Source organism: Ischnura elegans, chromosome 8 (genome assembly GCF_921293095.1).
Source record: "Ischnura elegans chromosome 8, ioIscEleg1.1, whole genome shotgun sequence".
In the NCBI taxonomy this organism is placed as follows: domain Eukaryota; kingdom Metazoa; phylum Arthropoda; class Insecta; order Odonata; family Coenagrionidae; genus Ischnura; species Ischnura elegans.
The window spans coordinates 6,988,651-7,011,055 of NC_060253.1; the positions used below are offsets into that span (position 1 = coordinate 6,988,651).

Below are 22,405 nucleotides of genomic sequence, written 5' to 3' on the forward strand. Positions count from 1 at the left end.
CACGCATGCGCACATTCTCTAGTTGTTCTCTGAAAGAAAACATGTCGTCAAGTCGATAGATATGACATGCCGATGAAGAAGTAGGGGCAATGGATACAATAATTCAGGTATATTTTCACTAACATAGTGTGTAATTTATCACAATTTTAACCAATAGTTGGTATTGTATGCCGTGTAGCTTTTTTCCGTGGCTCAAGACTCAATTGTATTTGGTCATTGTACTGAAGATGCGCAAAATGTCGTTACGCCATCATGCTTATTGTACACGTGGTGTAGCTTTGAAATTAATTAATACTCACTTAGAATAACATGTAGTGCTGTTCTTCATAAGGAAATTGTCCATAATATTTTCGGAATACTTCTGAAGCAGTACTGTGATGTATAGTGTTAGTTGGAAAGCAGATTATTGATATCACCTGTGCATGTGTACTAATTTAATTGGCAAATATTATCTATTCGGGATACCAATTGTTCAATTTACTTGTGCAGGAGTTTGAGTTCCTTGATCTGGAGAACACCAACGAAAAGGAACGCAACCATCTACATCAGGTTTTATTTGCACAACCACCGGGGAAATCTCCAGAGTTCCCTTGGTTAAATAACGAAGGAACATGCACCGCGAAAGGATGGACTCCCGCAAATTACGGTACGTAATGTATTATTTAAGATCATGAAGGATTTTTGATGTAATTGTTAAGTAATTATATATGAAGTAATTGTGAAATGATCCGATTTCGCGTTAAATTTGGTATTCGCTTTTATGTGAAATGAACTTTCATCCACTTAAGTCGACCAAGTCCAGTCTTAACTATAAGGATATAGTGTAGGCTGTGATTTTAAGTAATGTTTGAAACTATTAGATTAAATTTTACTTCTGTCGGTCATAATTTAGCTTTTAGTTGCACGATAGTAGTTCCTGTCTGTCCACATGAAGTCAACTTTGCATTCATGATGATGCACGAGTGTTACACATGTGGCATATCAATTGCAAGGAGAGTGGTGTTGATATCCACCGTTTTGGTGTATTTCTGCGCTCTGCTTCTTGTTTACGTTCATAATACGGTGTGATGAAATTACTGTCTTGCATCGCCTAATATTTTGAACGAACATTTATTGCTATTGGATTATTTAATTAAGTTGAAAAAATGATACCTATGCATGCTAACTGGGATTTGTATTCCGTCACGTGGTTGTAAGAGTAACCACATTCGTGGAAAATGGATAGAGATATGAGAACTTCGCCAATTACACCAAGGCTGCAGTCTGCTATAGTGCTGCCGCAGTAGTGATCGCTATCAAAAATTTTTACCAAATGATGTGACTTCATGCAACACTTCGGTAATAATATGAAGGATTAACGTTTTCATTTTCTCTTGGCTTTTCTCTATATACTTATGTTTGACGTTTATTTTGTACTGAGTAGTGTTTATGAATCTCTCGTGAAAGTCAAAAGTGAGAGATTCCTAATTTTGTTTAATTATCGTGCTTTCCATGTAAACGGCAAGTGCGCTGCGTCTCATAATTATGTGGACAAAACCGAATGACCACCACAAGTGTGATTTTGTCTCACTTACTTTTTCACTTACGTAATCAGCATTATTACTTATGTAATGTTAGAAGTCGCTTTTGGCTGAATATTGTAGAAATTCTTCAAATACATGTAACATGTAGATTTATGAATTACCGTCAACTAATCTTCACTGACCATGTTTTCAGCTGCCAAGAACTGTTGGTTGGCTTCTAAGTGCTGAAACTATGGTCTCACCTAAGTTGCGGAGTTACTAAATCTTAATCCGCCTTATTATGTAGTTTAGTTTTGTTATGTACAATTGTGAATAGACCTCAAGCTCTTTTAAAAGAGGCCAGAGTGCGAATTAGAAACCAAATTGAGTAATGTATTGGTTTAAATGTTGTTTCATGGTTATATTTTATCGTATTTTTACAGCAATGAACGGGCCGGCAGAAGTGGTAATGCCGGTGGAGCAGGAAATACCACAGCTCTCTCCTCAGTTCACAAGTCAAACTCCAATTACCATCCCACACATCCCCCAAGCTACTGCCTATGCCTCAAATCCTGAGCCTCAAAACCATGCAGTGGTGGTTCCCACTACACCCACTACTTCAGTGCCACCCCCGAATGCATGTCCAGCCGCCATGTATCCGGTAAGTTACCACATGATGTCTTTTTTAATGCAAACCTCTTTTTATTCCTATTCATTTTAAGTTCCATGTTATACAATCTTTATGGGTTGTGGGATATATTCTTGAAGGCTTAGCTAGATACTGCTGTGATGTTTGGATTGCAGGGTTTACATTTTATCAATATTGAACCTTAATTTACCTCTCTTAGCTTTTTAGCTCCTAACTATGGCAACATGTTCTCATGGCAATTGATGGAATTGTTGCTGGAGGAATGTGTGTCTTGGTGTGATTTTTTTTCTGCTCTAGTTCAGCCATGACAACAATTTATAGCCTGATGAAATGTTCCATTTCTTTCAAGTTTTATGTTCTTGATGTAGTATTTGGTGGGGTTGACGTAATATCCTGTTCTTGTCTAACTCATTGATCAGACCTTGATTCGTTTATGGTCATTTCTATGTGGCCAAACTTTAAATGTCCTTTAAGGACTTGTCAAGAGAAAGTTGAATTTTGTGTTGTTCTTTGTCAAATTTCAGGCTTACTTTATTATATACATGAAGTTATTGTAATGATTAAAGATATATTTTAAGAAAATGCTTTAATCTTTACTGGAAAAATATTTGTGGCAATGCTAAGTAATCCCTGATCAAAAGGTTTTACTAAGTTGGAATAGAGGCAACATGCCTTGTGTATATTCCTCAGTGTTTTTTAATTACTTTCTCTCCTGTCGGGTGCGGTGTATGCATTAGTCATCTTTTGCTAATGGAAAATTTTTTGCCTCTGTTTACCTCTATTTTTTTCCTTGTGTTACTTTAAGGGTGTTCTATACCTCCGCGAAAAACGGCTCTGCAGACTTCAGGTTGCTCGCCATTTGCTCGCTTATTATACACTCTGGAGAGAACTTGTTTTGGATATGGTTTAAGCTAAGATTATTGTTCTCGGCAAGCGAAAAAAAAATATTTGAAAAGCATTTGTTAATTAGTTATTGGCGTTAAAAAACACAATAAAACGCCTGTTTTCTCGATGTAATTCTACCACGTAGAAAGCGCGATTTGAATTTTTTTTTTGGGAAATAGGAACATTCTTCCTTCTTCTTGGAAATAAGATACGTTTCATCAATGTGATATTTGTAATAACCACGCTATAGCCCAATTTCCCGAGCGTGTTTTCTCAACGTCAAGCGCCTACGATCTTTTCTTCCATGGCGCTGCTGTATGACCCCCCACTCTCGGTGAAAGAGCTTCTCACCCCACAGCAGTCTCTCTCACTACCTCCCCTCCGTCGTCTCTTGGGTCCCCTCCATCTGTTTTTTTTTTCCTCTATGCTTTCCTCGACCTAAGAAGCCCGTCTGACCCAGCAGGCCAACAGTTTTCTTTTCGTTATTATCCGAAGCCCTGTGTTCTTGTGTTGCGAGCGGCATGTTTGAAACGGGGCTATGGCGAGTTTTCAAGTTTTCTGTTCTTATGCATGGAAAGTGAAAGGAAATCAAAGAGGAAGCATATCTTATGTGGGAAGGTGTAAAAGAAGTACTAGGAATAATGGTGAATATATAAATCCTTTTGAAGTGTGCTTCATTAATAATAGTTTGTATATCTTTAGACATGTATTTTCATCCACGTAAAATCTCTAATAACGTGATGCAGCTAATAAATAGACTATCAAATTATTTTAACCATTTTAGTCATTACAAACCTGCAACAATAGATGTTATTTACACTGCAGAAGGAGAAACTGCTTTTAAGTAAGTACATCTCGATAATGTATTGGCTATGACTATAATATATTAATTTTTTGTAACCAAGCATTGAAAATAAGATGAATATAGAGAATATACTGCACATTATCAATTAGATTCTAGGTTACACCATTGCCTTTTAAGTTCTCGCAGACGATAATCAAGAATAAATATTTCACCGAGTAGGTAATATAACGTGCATATCTTCATTTCGTGTCTAAATATTTTCAAAAGTAACCGTTATGTCATCAAAACACGATATGAAAAGTATCACGCTGGTTTATTTGTCTTGCATTTCCGACATATATGTTTCTCGATAACTTGCAACCGAGGGGGAAAACTTCGAAAAGTTATTTTCTTATAAAAATATTCTTATAATTAAAATTACTATTGTTAATTATTACGTGAGTCACCCAAAAGAAAGAATTTGAACTGGAACCACCGTATCACTAAGCAGGGGTTGATGTTTGGTCGATGTAATACAGCGATGACGTCAAGATAACCGAATTTAATCGTTAACTATCTCCTATTTACATAAATGTGCTTGTTGTATGCAAAAAATATATACACGAGAACCAACCTGCGAACCAGTTTTACAAGTATAAGGCAAGAATTTTACTTGTGTAGCAGGAATGACGAGAAAACAAACAATACACACGGATAAAACTTGAATGTGGGATATTTATTTCGCTCGAGTGAAGTTATGCAAACTAACTTCGCAGTATATCTCTCACCAACAACCTGTTTCACGTGCTGCTTACACTCTTCTGAGCGATTGATTCTCTCAATGAATGGTTCTCACTACAGGTCGTAATGAACCGAAACTCTGATGATGAATGCAACATTTCTCGGAAGTGGGCGGCAACTTCCGCGATTTTTCAATTCTAATTTTTGTGAGAATGACTGAACGAGGTAGTTAGTTTTTTTTGCCCATCCATCGACCGAAGTATTAACTAAAATTACGATTTCGTGTCAGAGTAAACGACCACATTGCGATATAAATATGCGAGACTTCATATAAAATACTAGTGCACAGGATCAGGTAGACTCATTATATTTAACTGTTGAAATTCTTCGGCATAATAATGCGTCTAGAAATTTATGGCAAATAAATGTAATTTCATTAAAAATTCTTCAGTTTATAATGATACTAACATCACCGCAGCGCGGTTGTAGTCTTTGGGAAGAAACTAAAATTTCTCAGGAGCATTACCCGATCAATTTTTCTCTACCCCTCAGTACACTGTATGACCCTTCCGGGATGGAACCCTGCATTGAAGTTAGGTCTTCTACTTGATATGTTTCCCATTTTATTAATTCCGAAGGGAATTTAAGTTCTTATGCTCCACTATTATTTAACATGAATGAGAATACATGTATACCAAGACTGTTATTTGCCACGAAAAAAACATTTCGCTTAGCCGCGATTCAAACCCAGATCCTCCCGATTTCCGGTCAGCTACATTACCAAGTACAGTAGAATCCTGATTTAAGGTTTTTCAGGGGGGACAAACTTAAAAACACTAAATGCGGAAAAACACTAAATGCGGACCTGCCATTTTTTTCAGGCTTTAGGGTCTGTAATGATTGAAATGGCTTTTTATGAATAAAAAGTATTATTTTACGTAACTAAAAGGTGCTGCATGCAGCAAAAAATTCATTGATTAAGTGTTTTCAGCCCTATGAAGGTTGGATAATACTTTTCAGGAATCAGCTAAAAAAAATGGGTAGTAAAAATAAGTAATGAGAGGATGACAAAAGGGTAGTTTCCTTCATCCAAGAAAACGAAAAGCATTGATTGCGATTCGTTACCCACCATTAGTGTATTCAAAATGTACAAATTATTTCGTTTTAGAAATAGCGGTTCAGACGAATGGCAATGGTCCATTTTTATCCTCATTTGAAAAGGGCCAGATTGGCGCCTATGCGATGCCACTCCACGTGACGTCACAGGGACTTAGTTTCTATACAAGAAGATGGGAGTTATACATCATCTGAGGTTACCAATGCATGCATGAGGCGTAGAGCTCAGGGAAACATGTCTTAATAATCACTTATTAAAACTGGCTAAGGTCGGAAAGTTTTCTTCATTTGATAAGGTATTAATAATCCTTATTTAAGACAAGCGCTACCAGCCAGCAGGGTACTCAGCTACCCGCTAGCAGCCTGCGTCGTATCAGCGCTAAGCCTCGCCTCAAGGTCACCTCACAGGGGGGCAGCGGAAACCAGAAATAAGTCTCACGGAGAGATTTCCCGGCATTCATACTTACGCGTCGCATTTTCGTGCGCTTGAAAATTTTCACTTTTCATTTAATCGCGAAAAATAGATATCGTCATTTAAAAATCTAAATGCGTGAAATACGTACTCCAGGTGTAATAATCTTTCGATTTTGGCAATAAAAAATAATAGGAAACCACCCTATTGTTTTAAAGAAATATTTTAAGAAAATTTTAATATGCATCAACTGAAAAGCATTCCCACACGGAATATTATTATGGACATTAGTGATTCCATTTTTACGTACATTTCAGTGGTCTCGATGAAATTTTAAATTTTTTTCTGTAAAAGTGACATGTAGGTGACTATAGCATTTAATAATATAATAAGAAAAGATGTAAGTAGGTACTCGAAAAATCGTCATTGCATCTATAGAGATGAGTGAAATAAAGGGACAGCAGAAGATCGCTAATCCCGAAATCTAAACTACCGAATATCTAGTAAAAGGGAGATTTTCTGGAATTATACCAACTTAGCGTTTTCTGTTGCCTCGGCGAAACGAGGGATTTATGAGCCTTTAAAAAGCCTCCCGTGCGCACATTTTGGATTTCGAGGTCATCCAAAAAAGGAGAATCTTATTTCTAGTATGCGTACAAGTCGATGGTGATTCAACTCGATGATGGCACCAGATTCGTTGTCATATATCCGCGGCCTCATGCAGGTCGAATGGAACCAGGAGAAGTTCTTTACGCGGCGCGCTGATCACCTTGACTCCGACTCACCTTGTTTCTCTGCAGCTTTTAATGAAATTTGGTTGGACCTTGAATAACGATTAGCTAAACTTTAAGTTAAGTGAAAAGGTTTAATCTTCAACAAAACTGGAGTTCATCAGAAAAATTGTCAGTGCCTCTGGAGTTTGGCAATTTCGTCAGGGTTATGATGTCGAAGTCAACCACCAAGGGATACCTGCCGGATTTTCGTATTTTTCCGCGCTCATCTATTCTACCGTGAGTATGCGGTGATTTTTTTTCCAGTATGAGCGATTTATTTTGAGTCATGGACCGTGATAGTTCGTCAAAACTCCGATTGTCATTCTCTTTTGACATTAATTAGCACCAGATAGATATTTTTGAATCGACATCGATATCAATCAGCCGCATGTCGGTAAATTGGCTCCGGGATATGTTAATTACGATGTAAAATAATGTTGTTCCGCATGGAAAGAATGCTCTAACTCATGGTCATGACAGGGGAAACGCTTCCTCTGCTCTTTCGCTGTTCCTCCGTGGAAACTGACCTTGGAATGGATTACAGAAAGAATCTTCTAGTGAACTGCGCACTTGATATTGGGCCTCCTCTTTTGAAAAGAGAAAGTAGCCGACTGGAAAAATATTGGGCTCATAATCGACTGCTCGTAGGGAGTAGAGTTGAAAGGGGCATAAGCCATCAATTGAAAACAATAGGTACGAGAAAACATTATTGTAGCGGCCCTCGGAGGATAACTCGACGTGTCATCAGTCGTCACGTATCATCGAAGTCAAGTTCAAGAAGTGAAGGATAAGGTAGTTCGAGGTTATTAAAGGATGACTTTGCTCCATTAGATCGGATCTGATACAAAAAGTGCCTGGTCTTTGGATCAGAAGGGGAGCGAAACATTACGAGAAGACAAATCACCCAGCTTGCGAGTTGAAGGTCGCAGCGCTGCGCTCGCAGAAGAAAGCAGTTGAAGAAGCGTTCCCCGGTAGATTCTATCGACTCTTGGTAAACTTTCATGAGACTGTTCTTGTTGATGAGCATAAATTCGAAGATTTGGATGAACCGTCATGAAAAAACGTTAAATCGAGCAAAAAAATCTTGGGCGGGACAAATTTTTACGACCATAAATGCGGAAAAACGCAAAATGCGGAAACACTAAATACGGATAATTTTTACATTGTCCTAATAGGGAATGAATCGGGACCCAAAAAAATAAACGCTAAATGCGGAAAAACGTTAAATGCGAAGACGTTAAATCCGGATCCGACTGTAATTTTTTCTAGGCGAATCTTAGACACAAGTAAAAGGAGAATTTCATATTCAAGGAAAAAGGTTGCTTCGAGGTATAATTGGTAGCATATTTGACCGGCCATCGGGGATATCCGGGTTCGAATCCCAGGTTAGTCAAATGATTTTTTCATGTCGATTATCATACTTATTTAACTATGCACTAGTGTATTTAACTATGCACTCGTGCGCGTGACTGCGTACAAAGTTGCTTTTTCGACGCAGTACTTTGTATGAATGAGAGCACAAAACCTTTTGCATGTGACGCAGGAGTATCTTCTTTCACAAATAACTGTAACCACTGTACGATAATTTATTATTTATATTTTATATTTTATTTTATTATATTATATTTTATAATATTTAGTTGCCGTTCCATGCTTAACAACTTCATTTGGTAGAATGATTAATGATTTTCAAACGCTCTACATAAAAACATATACTTAATTCAACTTACAAATAAAATCCGAAGATTCAAACGTTATGGAGCGGAATTTTTCTATATTGAAACAAACACTTGCAATTTTCCACGATTATAAGAAAAGTTATTGTGACCTAGATTTCAATGATATAACAACATCTTCAACGTACAAATGGCGTGTTATTCATTCAATGTATCTTCTTGGGACTAAGTTATGTCTGATTCTGAACTAATGGATTCGACTTTGCCAATATTTGGCCCGCTTTAATTTCGTAGGGGATAAATTATTTCTAATGGCTTTACTAATTTACTTTGAAAAATTGCGAGAAATATTCCTCCTTCCGTTAATTATGTAAAAGATAAGGAGCATACGATAGAAATTCAGGGAAAAAGGTTCTGCCCAAAATAAAAGGATAATTATGGTAAAGCTAGAGACTAAGCCGGTAGATACCGTAGTGGTACATGTTAACATACCTACGACGGACTACTAGGATGAAGAAGTTTAAGGCGTCTATGAAGATATCACCGCAGTAATCAAACAGGTAAGACGTGAAGAAAACCTTATAATTTTAGGTGATTGGAAGGAGAAGGGTTTGGGTGTCAATATTGACTGAGAAAAATAGTATTCTATGATTCGCTGACGACATAGCAATCATAGCCGAGACAGAGAAGAATTTTAAGAAGACTTTGACAAATATAGAAAGGAAAATGGCCAGATATCAGTTGAAAATCAACAAAAGGAAGACTAAGATATTAGTATGTAGTAAAAGAGAGGAGGCTAGGACAAACATTAAGGTAAGAAATCAAAAGCTAGAAGAGATTTTCTTACCTGGGAAGCCGAATTACCAACGATGGACGAAGCAAGAAAGAAATAGTCAGTAGAATAGCGCTGGCGAAGAGGGCTTACTACAAAAAGATGAATCTTCTCACATATGAGAATACAAGCATAGAAGTAAGGAAGCAATTCATCATACGCTACATATGGAGTGTGATTCTCTAGGGAAGTGAGGCTTGGACGTTGATAGCAGCAGAGAAGTCAATGATTGGAAGCATTCGAAATGTGGTGCCACCGAAGAATGATGAAGATAAAATTGATCGAATGAGTAAGTAATGAAGGAGAGCTAAGAAAGTGGGAATTAAAATAAGTCTTCTAAAAACCTAAAAGAATTTCTTCCTTGGTTTTAGCCTCACTAAGACAAGGAATTTTAGTTAAAAATTGAAATTCAGCTCCTGTCTTGTCGATTGCTTTCACAAAGTATTTCATCTGTCCTAGTTTGATGTGCAATGGTGGCAAGTGAATATTTTCTGTCGGAACCAGGGAAACATAGGCGACATTTTCACAACCATGAGTGAAGCTTTCTCGCAGAGGCCATTTCCGTAAGATGTAATGTTTTCTCGGGCGCGGCTGTTGTATTCAAGGGAGCAGCAGTATTTCGTGAAGACTGATTGCAGTCCCGTGAGTGGAGCGACAACTTTCAGATTAGCGCAAACTTACCAATTATAATCACGATAATTAGTATTCTCAAGGATTCAACTGATATATCGGTACGTCTCCTTCATATCAGCAGAGTATGCAGATAGGATAGAAGGTAACTCATTCCCATTGGCCAACAGGACCACTCCAAAGCTTTTCTTTGACGAATCCATAAACAGTCTCCATTTTTCTGGGTCACATGGCATCATAATTTCTATCAACAATGCATTTAATTACAGTAAAAAACCCAAGCCTTCATCTTACGTAGAAATTAATTTCAGTGTTGGCGCTCTTGTCCTACTGGAAAAGATTTTTATGCCCTTTTGTAAGAGATTGGCATCCATATAGGCGCAACTTCGTACCATATGTTACATTAGTTTCTCCAAGTATTTGGTCAAATTACTGTAACAAGTGGTGCAGCAAACACTTGGAGCTTAATCCTAGCCCTGACCGCCAATTTCGCAGCCAGAGAAAAATTTATAAGCAGTTTAAAGAATTAAAGAAAGATATTATTGTTGCGATGTTTTAGTCAATTCACCGCAAACATAGCAGAAGCGATGACGATGATTTTACACACGTGTAATTTAATTACATATTAAATCTCGGTAATATTCACAACTCAAGCCCACATACTGACATTCACCTGGAAAAAGCCGGAGTAAAACATTTTTTACTGTTTTGCACTATTTAAATTACTTGGAAAAAAAGGATCCTTGTCCAGAACACCGAAAGAGTTGACTCTGCGATCGCTAGAGGTATACCGAGGGAAGATGATGACAACTTCAATATACATAATTGATTTTAGAGGCTGATACTTTGCGGAATTCCATGATTAAGGAGAAAGAATACTTTTTAATCCAATGAAATTATAAAATCTCAGTTTTACATTCTTCGTGGAACTAGAAAGTATTACTTTTCTTTATTTAGCTGCGAAATCAAGAAAATTGCCGTCCAAGCCTGAGCGGGAGAGGCACTGCGAGGGCCAGAGTAGTAAAGTGAATCTTCCGAGCTATTGCTACATATTTTAATTATTGCTGCTATGCTAAACTGCAAAATATTTTTATTAATACTGCTGTTTCTTGCTGCTTTGTATTATTATCTTTCGGGGAGGATGATGTGAAATAGAAGCTGGAAATATTTTTAAATACGTGAAAATTTGCGAAAAAATGGCAAGATTGGTCATTTTCAATGCGTTTTTACACAATTGACGGAGACTTATTCCCCTCAAATCTAGATATTTACCATTAATATTATTTTTTCAGAATTTTGCACCCCTCAAAACCCCTAGAAAAAATTGAAATGCTAAAATAATCCTTTTTATTTCTCCAAATGACCGAAAAGTGGTAAAAATTGGAGGCTCTTCCGAAAATGGTGGGTGATGGAGAAAAACAGAGTTAATATTTCGGATTTAGGAGGTCATTTTAAAAACGAAATAGCAGGAATGGTGTCAGGGCCGATTTTCATGCCGTCCAGCGATAATTTAAGCAAAGCTGATCATTTGAATCCACACCCCCTTGATAGTATTGTAAAATGATATAAAGCCAGGAAGCATTTTGTTACCACTTGAGGCAGTAATACTTGCGTCATGGATAATGGCAGAAATAAATACTACATGGATTTTATTGAAACGTAGGTATTACAAAGCGGAAATGTAGGGAGTAAAGCAAAAAGGGAAGGATGTAAGACAAGGGCATACCCAGAGTCATAACTAGGGGGGGAAGCCATAGTCTAGAAGGGGGCGCATGCCAAGTTGTGACATTTTAGCATGGAAAAGGTGAATGAAAAAAATATTTTAAGAAAATTATAACAGCGCATTATTAGTTTCTGATATCATTTCATAGAAAAAATATTTTTATTTTAGTTAAGCACATATCTTATACCTACTAATGCATATCATTTTTCGTGGGTTTAAAGGAAATTTGTTGAATACTTTCGTTTCAATTCAGTACCGATTTTGCGGACTTCTGCGATTTTTGCTTCTGGAGGGGGTGCAATTGCCCCTCCCCCTGCCCCTCGCCTATGATGTAAGGTTCTATTTTTTCTTGGGGGAGATTCAGGAGGAACGTCTGCTTTGTTCTTACTCATCGTCCTTACCATATTCAATCTTTTTTTGATAAAGTTCTACTGTTAAAGGCATGCTGGTACACCAACTGTCACTGGTGATATTTCTTCCTCTGCAGTCAATGTGCTCTGCTAAGCGTTTGACAATTTCATGAGGTGAATTGGATTCTTTGAAAGGGCATCTGGCTACCTGCCCATAAAAATTTCAATTTTTAGGTAAAATTTCCTAGCATCCACCACAGCAATGACTTCAATAACATATTTCTTTGGCTTTTTGATAGATACTGCGTTCAAGGACATCGGCCTCGAAATGGTATAAGTTGCTCAAGGATCATGATGCACTCTGATGGTGTATTTGCAAATTCAAATTTGTTGGATATTTTATAAATGAACTCAGTAACTGCAGCTTACTAGTCACTTTTCTTACTTTCTAGTCTAGTGCTGAGGTCATAAAAACTAATGCACCGTAGAAAAAAAATCCGATAGTTCAGTGTACGGGAAAAAATTTGATAGACTTCTTTGCTCCAAATTTCCCTAATATCAACATGGGAAATTTTATACGCACCTGAGAGAAAAAGGAGACTAATAAGAGCCAGTTATTCATCTTCACTGAACTGCTTGTATCACGATCTCTTGCATAATTTCCAGAAACAGAATTAAAGTAGAGATTTGTGATTTTCACAATTATATCTAATAATTCTGCGCAAAAAGAGGCGAAATGCTGATGATTCATTATACACACTTTGCACATGGGTGTATTCCAGGAAGATGAGTCATCGGCGATTTCATCAAGCCAAATTCGAGCGAATGAATTTTAATCGTCTCCACGATGAATCGGTAGCGAGAATAAATTGTAGCACTTTCGGTCGCATCGGGTCAAAACGTCGGTTGCAGCAAAACTAGGGAACACTTTGAATATTAAACGTTACTTCAGTCAGAATTACAAGAAATTAGAGACCAGAAAAACACTAGTTCGAACGGCATCATTTTGTTAAAAAAACATCCAAGAAAAAGTCAATATTACCCGATGCGATATATTCAGGGTTATTGGCTTTATTAAAGCTGTATGTGATGTCTGAGGCAATATGCAATTTATGATGTTCTTGCCATATAAATCAATAAATATTAAAGATGATTGAAAATCAATTTTCGTTCATTCATTATTTGTCATATTTCTCATTAGTGTTCTCCCTGTAGCGTTATGATTACTGAATAAACATGTTTCGGAAAGTAACTGTATTGAATACACGTTTTCAAATGTACGTGGGTGGTTACTATTTCATTCATACTGAGGAATAACGTAAAAATGTAAAGTTGTACGTTAAAAAAAAGTTTCACGAAGTACGCGCATTTCGGTTAGTGTAACTGACTTTTACGATGCTTTGAAGAACACTTAACAATTTTGAGATGAGAACGTTGACCAGCTCTCCCGTTCGAGGGGGAGTCGAATAAGGAGAGAACAATGCAAGTAATCGCCTTTCTTCATAGAAGCCGGCCGTACTTACCAGCCTCGTCGAGAGCGTACGTATTTGGATCCTTCCAAGAAACGTCAACCGAGTGGCTGAGATGGGACTAATGCCACCAGAGAGCAAAAATCAACCTCCGAATCCCGACCACTCTCAATATCGCACCTCCGCAGTGAAATTTGACACAGCGCCGGGTGTTTTTTTCAGTCGGAGCGAAGCTTGACCCCTCGTCTTTTCCTTTTTTTTTCCTTCGGTCAGCGACTAGGTACTCCCCTCCGCCCAAGGAGGTTTCCCATTCCACTGGCCGTTGCGGCCGACTTCGCAACTAAAATCCGGCGACGGTTGAATTTGGATTTTTGAATTAGGATAGAACACTCTTAATTACTTTTGTGTAGTGAACATTCTAAATGACTCCCAGGCACTCTTCTCCTTTCCTCTGGCTTGATCAGTTATAAACCAGCTATTGGTGGCCTCATCGGTATAAAATGTCTCTCATTTTAAATAAGTTAACATAATTTGCTTAACATGTGTTAATTTATCTGTTTGAAAAAAGCTGCCAAAAGTTCCATTGCCGCAAACAGCAATGCTTAATTTCATGAGTGTTGTCAAACCGGTAATTGTTCTAATTTGAATTAAGCTCTAGTTCCTTTTTACTAAAGCCTGAATAACACGATTATTTTTTTTTGTCGCGAAAAGTGATCAATAGAGTTATTGCTCTACGGTCCAGTGGGCGAGAGTTGTCTGATGCGAGTTCAAAAGAGGGGAAGGAGAACCCTGCGTCAGCACGGTTCCCAGCCCAAACGCACCTCACACACTCGCCCAGTCATGCAATGTTGTCACATGCATACCAAGTACTGAAACAAGCCTTTCAAAGCAAGACCTTTCTTCGAGTCACCGAAGCAGGAGAGTCCTCCTTTCTTCTTCATGCATGCCGTCCCTTCTGGCTTCATCTTCACTAAAAACCCTTTTGTTTATGTGCGAGGTGGGCGTATCCCTTTCTTACCTGGCAACATTGCCCCCCACCCTGATCTAGATCCTTCTAAATGCCATCGGACAACTCTCGGCGCCCTGACTGTGGTGATCATTTTTCTGAATCACACGGTCCCTCCCGCCGTCGCTTTTCGCAGTACAGGCATCCCCCGAGTTACGTAAAAGATGCGTTCCGGCAGACTCTGCGTAAGTCGAACCTCTGTGTTAGTGCTTCAGAGATTGCGATCGGCGCGGTGAAATTCTCAGCGGATAAATGCGCGGTAAATTCTCGGTGAAGTTTCATTCAATTCACTGCGATATTCATGAACTCTACCGCGTCTATTCTTACGTTACTAGATACAAAATCGATAAACATTAATAAAGTCTGAGAGTTGCATCTCGAGCATTGCTAATCAAAATGCGTAATATAATTCAGAGTTGACCGATCGCGTGGATTCGGGAAAGTACGGTATCTCAACGCTACATTACTAAACTGAATACTAAAATTGATTCATTATGTTATACTGCGATCTAAGGGCTCAAAGAATGCATCGTCTACCTACCTATAATCATTATATCTTCTGCCTTTTATATAATACGTTGATCGATGAATCTGGTGGTTTCACCGTCACAGTTAATACACGTAGGAGGAGTGTCTAGGATTACGAGCAAATAACACTTAAAAAAATACCAGTAAATTACTTTATTCTTAGATACATTCACACGCACATACTCAATCTTTCACGCACACAACATACTTTGTCATATCTCAATAAAATGACGTGAAAATATCATCATTTGAAAATTTACTTCGCTGGAAACATCGAAGAGTATTTCCAAAGCACGAAGCTAATTAAAAGTGAGCTTTTATTCAGCCAACTCCGTCATTAACGTGCAACAAAGTTAGTGGGGAAAAGCTTTCAATGACGCAATATTCATTTATAGTTGCACACAATATGAGAGAACGAGAAAATGCAGCTTAATAAAATTTTCCGCCAGAAACATGTACACAATTACGCAATTAATATTGAGAGTCAACTTTTTCGTGGCGTTCATTGCCAACACTTAAAATTTCAATGCCGTTACGTGGGTACTAAACAATTCTTTTCCGCAATAAATATTTCTGCTTGAACTTCATTTTCTTTTAATTCCACAGATGGAAATGTCCAAACTTAAGGATACAATTTTTAAATAGTTGAAAGTCGTAGTTCGGGTGTGCATGCTGTATAACAAGTTGTATCGTACAGGAATGAGTGCAACCACATCCATCGCTAGAACTGCAAATTTTCACGTTGATTGCTGACTTGGGATTTATTAGCGATTTTTCCACAGAAATTAATGAAAATTCCTTCGTGGAATGACAAAAATGGGTCACTTTGTTATTTTTAGCACATAAAAAAACTATAACTATTTGATATTTTTTCTACTATAGGTTGTACGAGTCGAAAATTAACGTAATCATTTGAAATACGGTTATCGCTAACGTAAGTACGGATTTACGTAAGTCGAGACATACGTAACTCGGGGGATGCCTGTACTTTTGATATCACAGCTCGTTGTCATAGGACCCACATACCACAATATATAGCGTGTTTATCTGGGTCATTCCCACGTTAGTCAAACGTTGCGCTGCAACCACTCCATACAGGAATGCGTTTAGATTGGCTGATATGGGGTTTTAGTGACTGTTTTAGCGACAGAAAAAGCGACTGGGCGAGTGATGAAAAATAGTGATGGGAATCCTCGTCATTAGAGTGATCGCAAGAAGCAATTGCTGGCAATGATCATTTGCAAGTGATTGCAATAGTGATCACTAGGAATTGACGGAAAAAATGATCGTGTGATTCAGGGTTAATCAATATTTTAAAACTTTGATGGTTTTGGGATTTTTGAATAAATTAAAACCAATGATTAAAATGCAATAACAGAGTGATATGAGGGAAGAATATGTCATGGCATAGCGTTATCACAAGTGGCTCGCCATGTTGCAGATGTTTCACCCTTTAATTGGTCTCACCCTGGGCGGTGTGACTCACTGCCTCGTCACAATGTACTTCAGGTGGCACCACATAATATGGAACAGATCCACCAAGATGTGTGTCTCTAACTTATCATTTTTCTAAATGGCGAGAACTGAAAGATAAAGAAAAATAATAAATTTGTTGTTGCACCTGGAGGAAGTGAGGTGTGACCAACCAGTGGGTCACACTTTGGCAAACTTGCCTGTCCTCCTGTTTTCACCATATAACAGTGTTACATTTTGAGGCGTACTTAGCCGTTGATGACCAAAATGTAATCCTGAAACATACTTTGGTTATGCAGTTGTTTAATGTTAATGCATATAGTAGTAGTATATTTGGTAGTGTAATAGTTGATTAGGTAGTATAATATTATATTAGGTGTATAATTATTAGTAACTCATTGGTGAAGGGTACTTATTTCATGGTAATTCTACCCCACTTATTAAGCCGGCAATGTGGCACTTCAATTGCCATGTGGTGTGCTAAGGGTGGGTATAGTAATGCTGAACTGTGTATGGCAACTTGAGGTTTTCTCTTTTTGTCCAAAGGAAGTTCAGAAACAGTACTTTTCCTTCTAGAATTTGTGAAGTTCTCTGTCCTTTATCTTAGATTGTGTGATACCATGATTGCTCCACACATGAATGTTCATTTTAAAGTCAGAACTTCTGAGTGAAGAACTAAGTTGTTTCTATATGAAATAACTTGATATTCTCAGTTATTGTAATCGCATGGCATTGTAATTAGTAGCTGGTTATATTTGAGGCCTCTAATGCGAGAAATGTCTGCTTTGATGTTGTCGTATTACTGTTGACATGATGATGCTGCACCTGAAATAATGATGAATTAATTGGCTTGATGCAAAATGTATCGTAAAGAACTTTTTTGCATATACAGTAGCAGATCTATGGTTCAGAATGCTTGGGACCAGATGCATTATGGATTAACTATATTTCTGGTGATTAGATTAATTAAATGACGGAAACACATCTTATCAAGCAAACAATCTTATAAGTTCGGAGAATGCAAGTATTTTAAAAAAAACTACAAGCATTAACTTGATACACAATTTTAGAATAGATGGCATGAGTCATATGGAAAGAGGCACTTCTGGCTGTGGGATTCTCAGTGGGGGTCGCCCATCTAATGACCAACATAATGCAGGGTGGCCTTTCATTCCTCTCATGAAACTGCTCTCTCTCTCCCTGGTTTCAAACATGAGCCATTTAGATGGGTTTGAATATGTTTTGAGGACGTTTACTTGTGAAAAGTGATTGCCATATATGTTGTAAAAACTACTGCAAAGCTCATGCCCTTGAAGCAACTTGCTATTTTACTAGTAAATTTAATAAAAAGGACTTCTGAATGGAAAGAGAGTGCTTTCACCTGTGAAAACAGTATCTGAAGAAACATGGTTTAACCAAAATGTTGATTCTCACTGTTGCAAAATGGCGGTTTCTGTGTAAAAGATGTCTGTAGAATACCTCTTCTTGATGGATGGAGCTCAATTAATGATGAAGTGGCAATCATATTTCGAAGAGGAAAATATGCAATGGAGAACTTGCACATTTTTTGGGAAAAATAGAGGAGATAGATTGAATCTTGCACAACACAAAAAACCTGAGGGCTAGATAATGCATCGTTCTCGAGATAAATTCTCAAAGTTATTGAAAATCCAACAGCGCGAAAAACGGCGTTCGGAAGGGGGTGTGGTTGTTTCCAAGGTTCTGACGTCACATATGCTGTTCGAGGCAGAACTGCAGCGGGGGCAGCCGTTCCTGCTGCTTCCTCCTGGACTCTGGGTGGCACTAACAGGGAAAAGGAGCACGGGCGGAGTTTTGGGGAGGGCAGGGGAGCCTTGTATGGTAATTAAATGTAACCCAAACGGCAACTTGTCAGAAAACTTGCGTGAAAATTATGTCAATACAATAGCTGCAGGGTTGATAAGTTTATAAAATAAGATAATTAAGATGAGTGATTAAATATTGAGATTTAATGAGTCAGTGAGACCTTGTCTATTATTATAACAATACTTAAGCATTCTAAAAACCTCTGAATTCAGTATTTTACCATAAGTTTTGAAGTAGCTCATTTTCATATTCACAATACTTACATTCTGCCATCCAGAATCCAACCATCCCACTTATGGAATACAGAGATAGGTCGTTAACATAGACAGTTGACTCCTAGTGAAATTTAAATGGACTAAAAAGAAATTTTCAAGTAAAGTCCATTAAAACATTTGATTGAAATCAAAGTGCTTTAATTAACAGTGGGAATATATTTTTTCTCCAGAATTCCCTGGCCCTGTCAACCAGTGACTTCGCTAAATTTTTATCATGATTGACAATTTTAATTTCAATTTAGGAATTGACTTCGTACTTAGGGTCAGGAGTGCACAATATTCCATTTTCCTTCCCATAAAACATTTGGAGTTGCAGTTGTGCATGGCATCTAATTCCCACTTTCCCACATTTGCTAATATTTTATATTTTTTTTGTTTCAACTTAGGAAATTCTAGACATCTTGTTTTTGTAAAGCAGTTAATAAAGTCAACATATCATGTATTCAGTTGATGGCACAGTTTTGTTTTTCTTTCCAGAAAAAAAAATGTTCTTACGTCAAAAGTATGTTGTATAAACTTGCTCTGTTCTCCGGGCAAGGTTACTCAGCCTTAGACTGATGCTTGACTGACACTCAATCTTTTGAAAATAGGTACGGAGAAGGAGAAGCTCCTCTTCCATTCATGCCCTAGGGAACAGGATTAATATGTCATGACTTGTGGCTTACCAGTTGCAGTAGACTCATTAATACCAACACCGTTATTACAGAGTTCTCTTTTTCACGAAGCAAATTGTTGGTTCTAATGAAAAGGCTAATCCAATCTATAGTAAGAGAAACGTTATTACGAACCTTGGTTCTGGTCCCAGGGGTTATAAAGTGACCTTTATTACTAAGTTCCACATATAAGTAACAGCGTGTATACATTAGCTATCAGCGCTTTTGGAGGTGGATATACACTACCCTATGTTTAAGTTATCCTTGTGCATTGTGCCCAAGAGCCTCAATTGTAGTTCTTACTTCAGTTATTATATAATATGCTTCATTTCTGTGGAATAATGGTGACCCATTCATTACCGCTCGTAAATTAACGATGGGTATGTCCTCTTCTTACGAACATTCGATTTACGAACTTTCAGAGGTTTCGAAGAAAGAACATTGGAAAAATTCAAGTGTGTCGGAAATTTCAAATTTGGTGCCTTTGTAGTTGGCAGTTGCGACTGGTGTGTGACATAATGGAACTTGCTCATTGGGCACAAAAAAAGTCTGAAAAGTGTCTATTAAATCCATTGTGAAGTCAGTAACTGTTCAGTGTTTTACCCGTTCTTCCTTCTCTAGGAAAGTTTATTTTATTCGGCTCAATACCCGTCGCACGGACAGCTAGATCAATGAGTCACAATTTTAAATAAACACAAAATTGTAATGCAGTGTTGCACACTGGAGGATAACCACACTTTGATGCATTGCATAGGTTTAACAACGTAAAAGCAAGCTCTCAGAATGAGTCAGGTGTCAAGGCATTCAAAGACAGTTTCACGTAGCTGCTAATGCCTCGGAGGGCTTAAAAATTAAAATGATTTATCATTCATAAACTCTGCTAGCTATGAAATCGCATTCAGAGTAGCATTTGCCTGTCATTTCGATTAGCGACAAAAGGGCCTGGGTGACACAATAGTTGTTTCAGACTGGTTTGAAAAATTGTCCACTGCCGGCAATGCATTATGAACCCCTGAGATAGCAGATGTTAGCCCACCCATACGACAGGAGGGAATTTCAAAAGCTCGTACGAATTTTTTTTTAGCGTAAAGGAAATTGTTTGAATGAGTGCCTACTATCTTTAAAGATATTTTAAACTATAAAATGTATGTAAATAAGTTATTCTAAGGCTATTTATGGGAAATTATATGGTTTAGAGGAAATGAGATACCCAGCATCTATGCTACAAGGAACGCATCCCTATCTTCCCAATGTTAAAACGCTCTCATATAACGCAAATTCGTATAGTGCCAAGACCTCAAGGAATGCATCCCTTGCGCTATACGAGGCATGGGTGTACATATTTGCGTATAGTTAATTTAAGTAAATTTATGTATAGCTAGTATGTAAATTCTAAGTAAATAGAATATTACTCATGTAAAACATTCAGTAAAAATAAAGAAACATTAAAGTAGTGATTTTATTATTCATTTTTGATTGTGGTATGGTGGCATTAGTGGATGGAAGTATGAGGAGGACGTGTGGGAGTTACTCCTTCATAAGATGTTCTGACAGTTGAGATTGGAGGTTACTTTTTCTGTTGCTTAGAAGTAGGTAGTAAAAACCTTATCCACTGTCACTTGCAGAACTATGCATGACATTGTCATTGAAATGGTGTCATTGAAAACAACCATATTGGCTACCACGGTATCCGAATGAGATTTTTCAACAGATGTTAGCACATTGGCCCACTTAGCACAAATTTCTTTAATCACTGAACTTGGGATATACTCCTTCCCATCCTCCTCCCACTAAGGCATATCCTCAGTTTGTCTTGTGTCGCTCATTCCGAAGATGCTCCAACTATTTTGTGGTAAGTTTGGTACAGTGATCTTCTACTATGCCTTCAATCCTACCATCTACCTCCAGGCCCTTTTTTGCCCCATGGAAACTATGTCATCCAAAATTTCTTGATTAAAACCTTCAAAATATTGCTTTGGTACAGTCAGGCCAGTTTTCTCTCTCCTGAATTCATGGTGCAGTACGTCACTTGTTTCCATGCGTTATCAATAAGATTGGCACAATTGAGGCTGTGGTAATGATTTTTCAAAAAAAAATTCAAAGTTGGCTGGGTATCATTAGTCACTTCAAAAAACTTATGAAACAAGTCTTTAGTGTATGTTTAATTACAATTATAAATGATCAGCTGGTCCTTAGGTTGCAACAAAGGTTGTTAGGTGGCAGCTATTAAGCGTGAACTGAACTCAACTAAACCTTCCTCTAGGCCTGGAGGGTGAAGGGCGTTACCTAATATGGGAGGGCATTTCATTGCCAAATTCTTTTCTCGCATATATTCTTTCACACTTGGTGTCAAAACTTAATGCAGCCACTCAACAAAGATTTGTCGACTCACAGGCAGTTTGATAATATTGTTCCTATTGAACTCACGTGGATTGTACAAATGGTATACCAACTACGGCTGAATCTTAAAGTCTCTACTTGCATTACCACACAGAAGAAGAATAAGCCTATTTATCAATGACTAATGCCCTGGTAATGCTTTTTCTTCCTATGCTATAAATGTTCTCTTTCTCTTCGGCATTCTTTTCCAAAATAAGCTGGTTTCATCTGCATTGAACATCTGTTGAGGTACTTAGCTTCTTCCTGTATACGTTTAGTGAGCTTGATGACAAATTTCTCAGCTCTTGCCATGCGTGAACTACTTGCCTCTCCATGCATTTCTACGCTGTGTGATCTATTTCTGTGCTTAAAAATTTTTCTTTAAAACTAATTCAGTCTTACTTGTATCTGGGGATTTCTTCTCCAAATCGTCACAGATTTGTAGTGCCTTCTCACAAAAATAGTAGTAAATTCTCGGGTACTTCAAGAATTTGAGGCCTTAGGTTCGTCAAAGCATTCACTCCTTTTTTAAGGTTAGCCTTGCTTTGTTACTTCTCTATTCTTTAAATCATATTTTGCCGACCTAGACACAGAATGCGCGACAGCAAGATCTGAGAGAGAGAGACTCCACTTTCATTGTTAGCAATGATTTCCTTTTTAAGTTCAATTGTTGCTCTTCTCCTTTTCAGGTGACCACTTTCAGT

At 37.7% G+C, this 22,405-nt stretch overlaps 1 protein-coding gene across 3 annotated transcripts in view; it reads left to right on the forward strand.

Annotated features, from left to right (window-relative positions):
* Positions 1 to 6: 6 nt before the first annotated feature.
* LOC124164319 (ubiquitin carboxyl-terminal hydrolase 10) overlaps positions 7 to 22,405 on the forward strand; it is a 48,695-nt gene continuing 26,296 nt past the window's right edge. For all 3 annotated transcript variants that reach the window (XM_046541582.1, XM_046541583.1, XM_046541584.1), the window contains exons 1-3: positions 7 to 107; positions 490 to 646; positions 1,946 to 2,163. In XM_046541582.1, the coding sequence (XP_046397538.1) occupies positions 90 to 107; positions 490 to 646; positions 1,946 to 2,163 (393 nt within the window). In that variant the 5' untranslated portion in view covers positions 7 to 89. The remainder of the gene's footprint in view (positions 108 to 489; positions 647 to 1,945; positions 2,164 to 22,405) is intronic.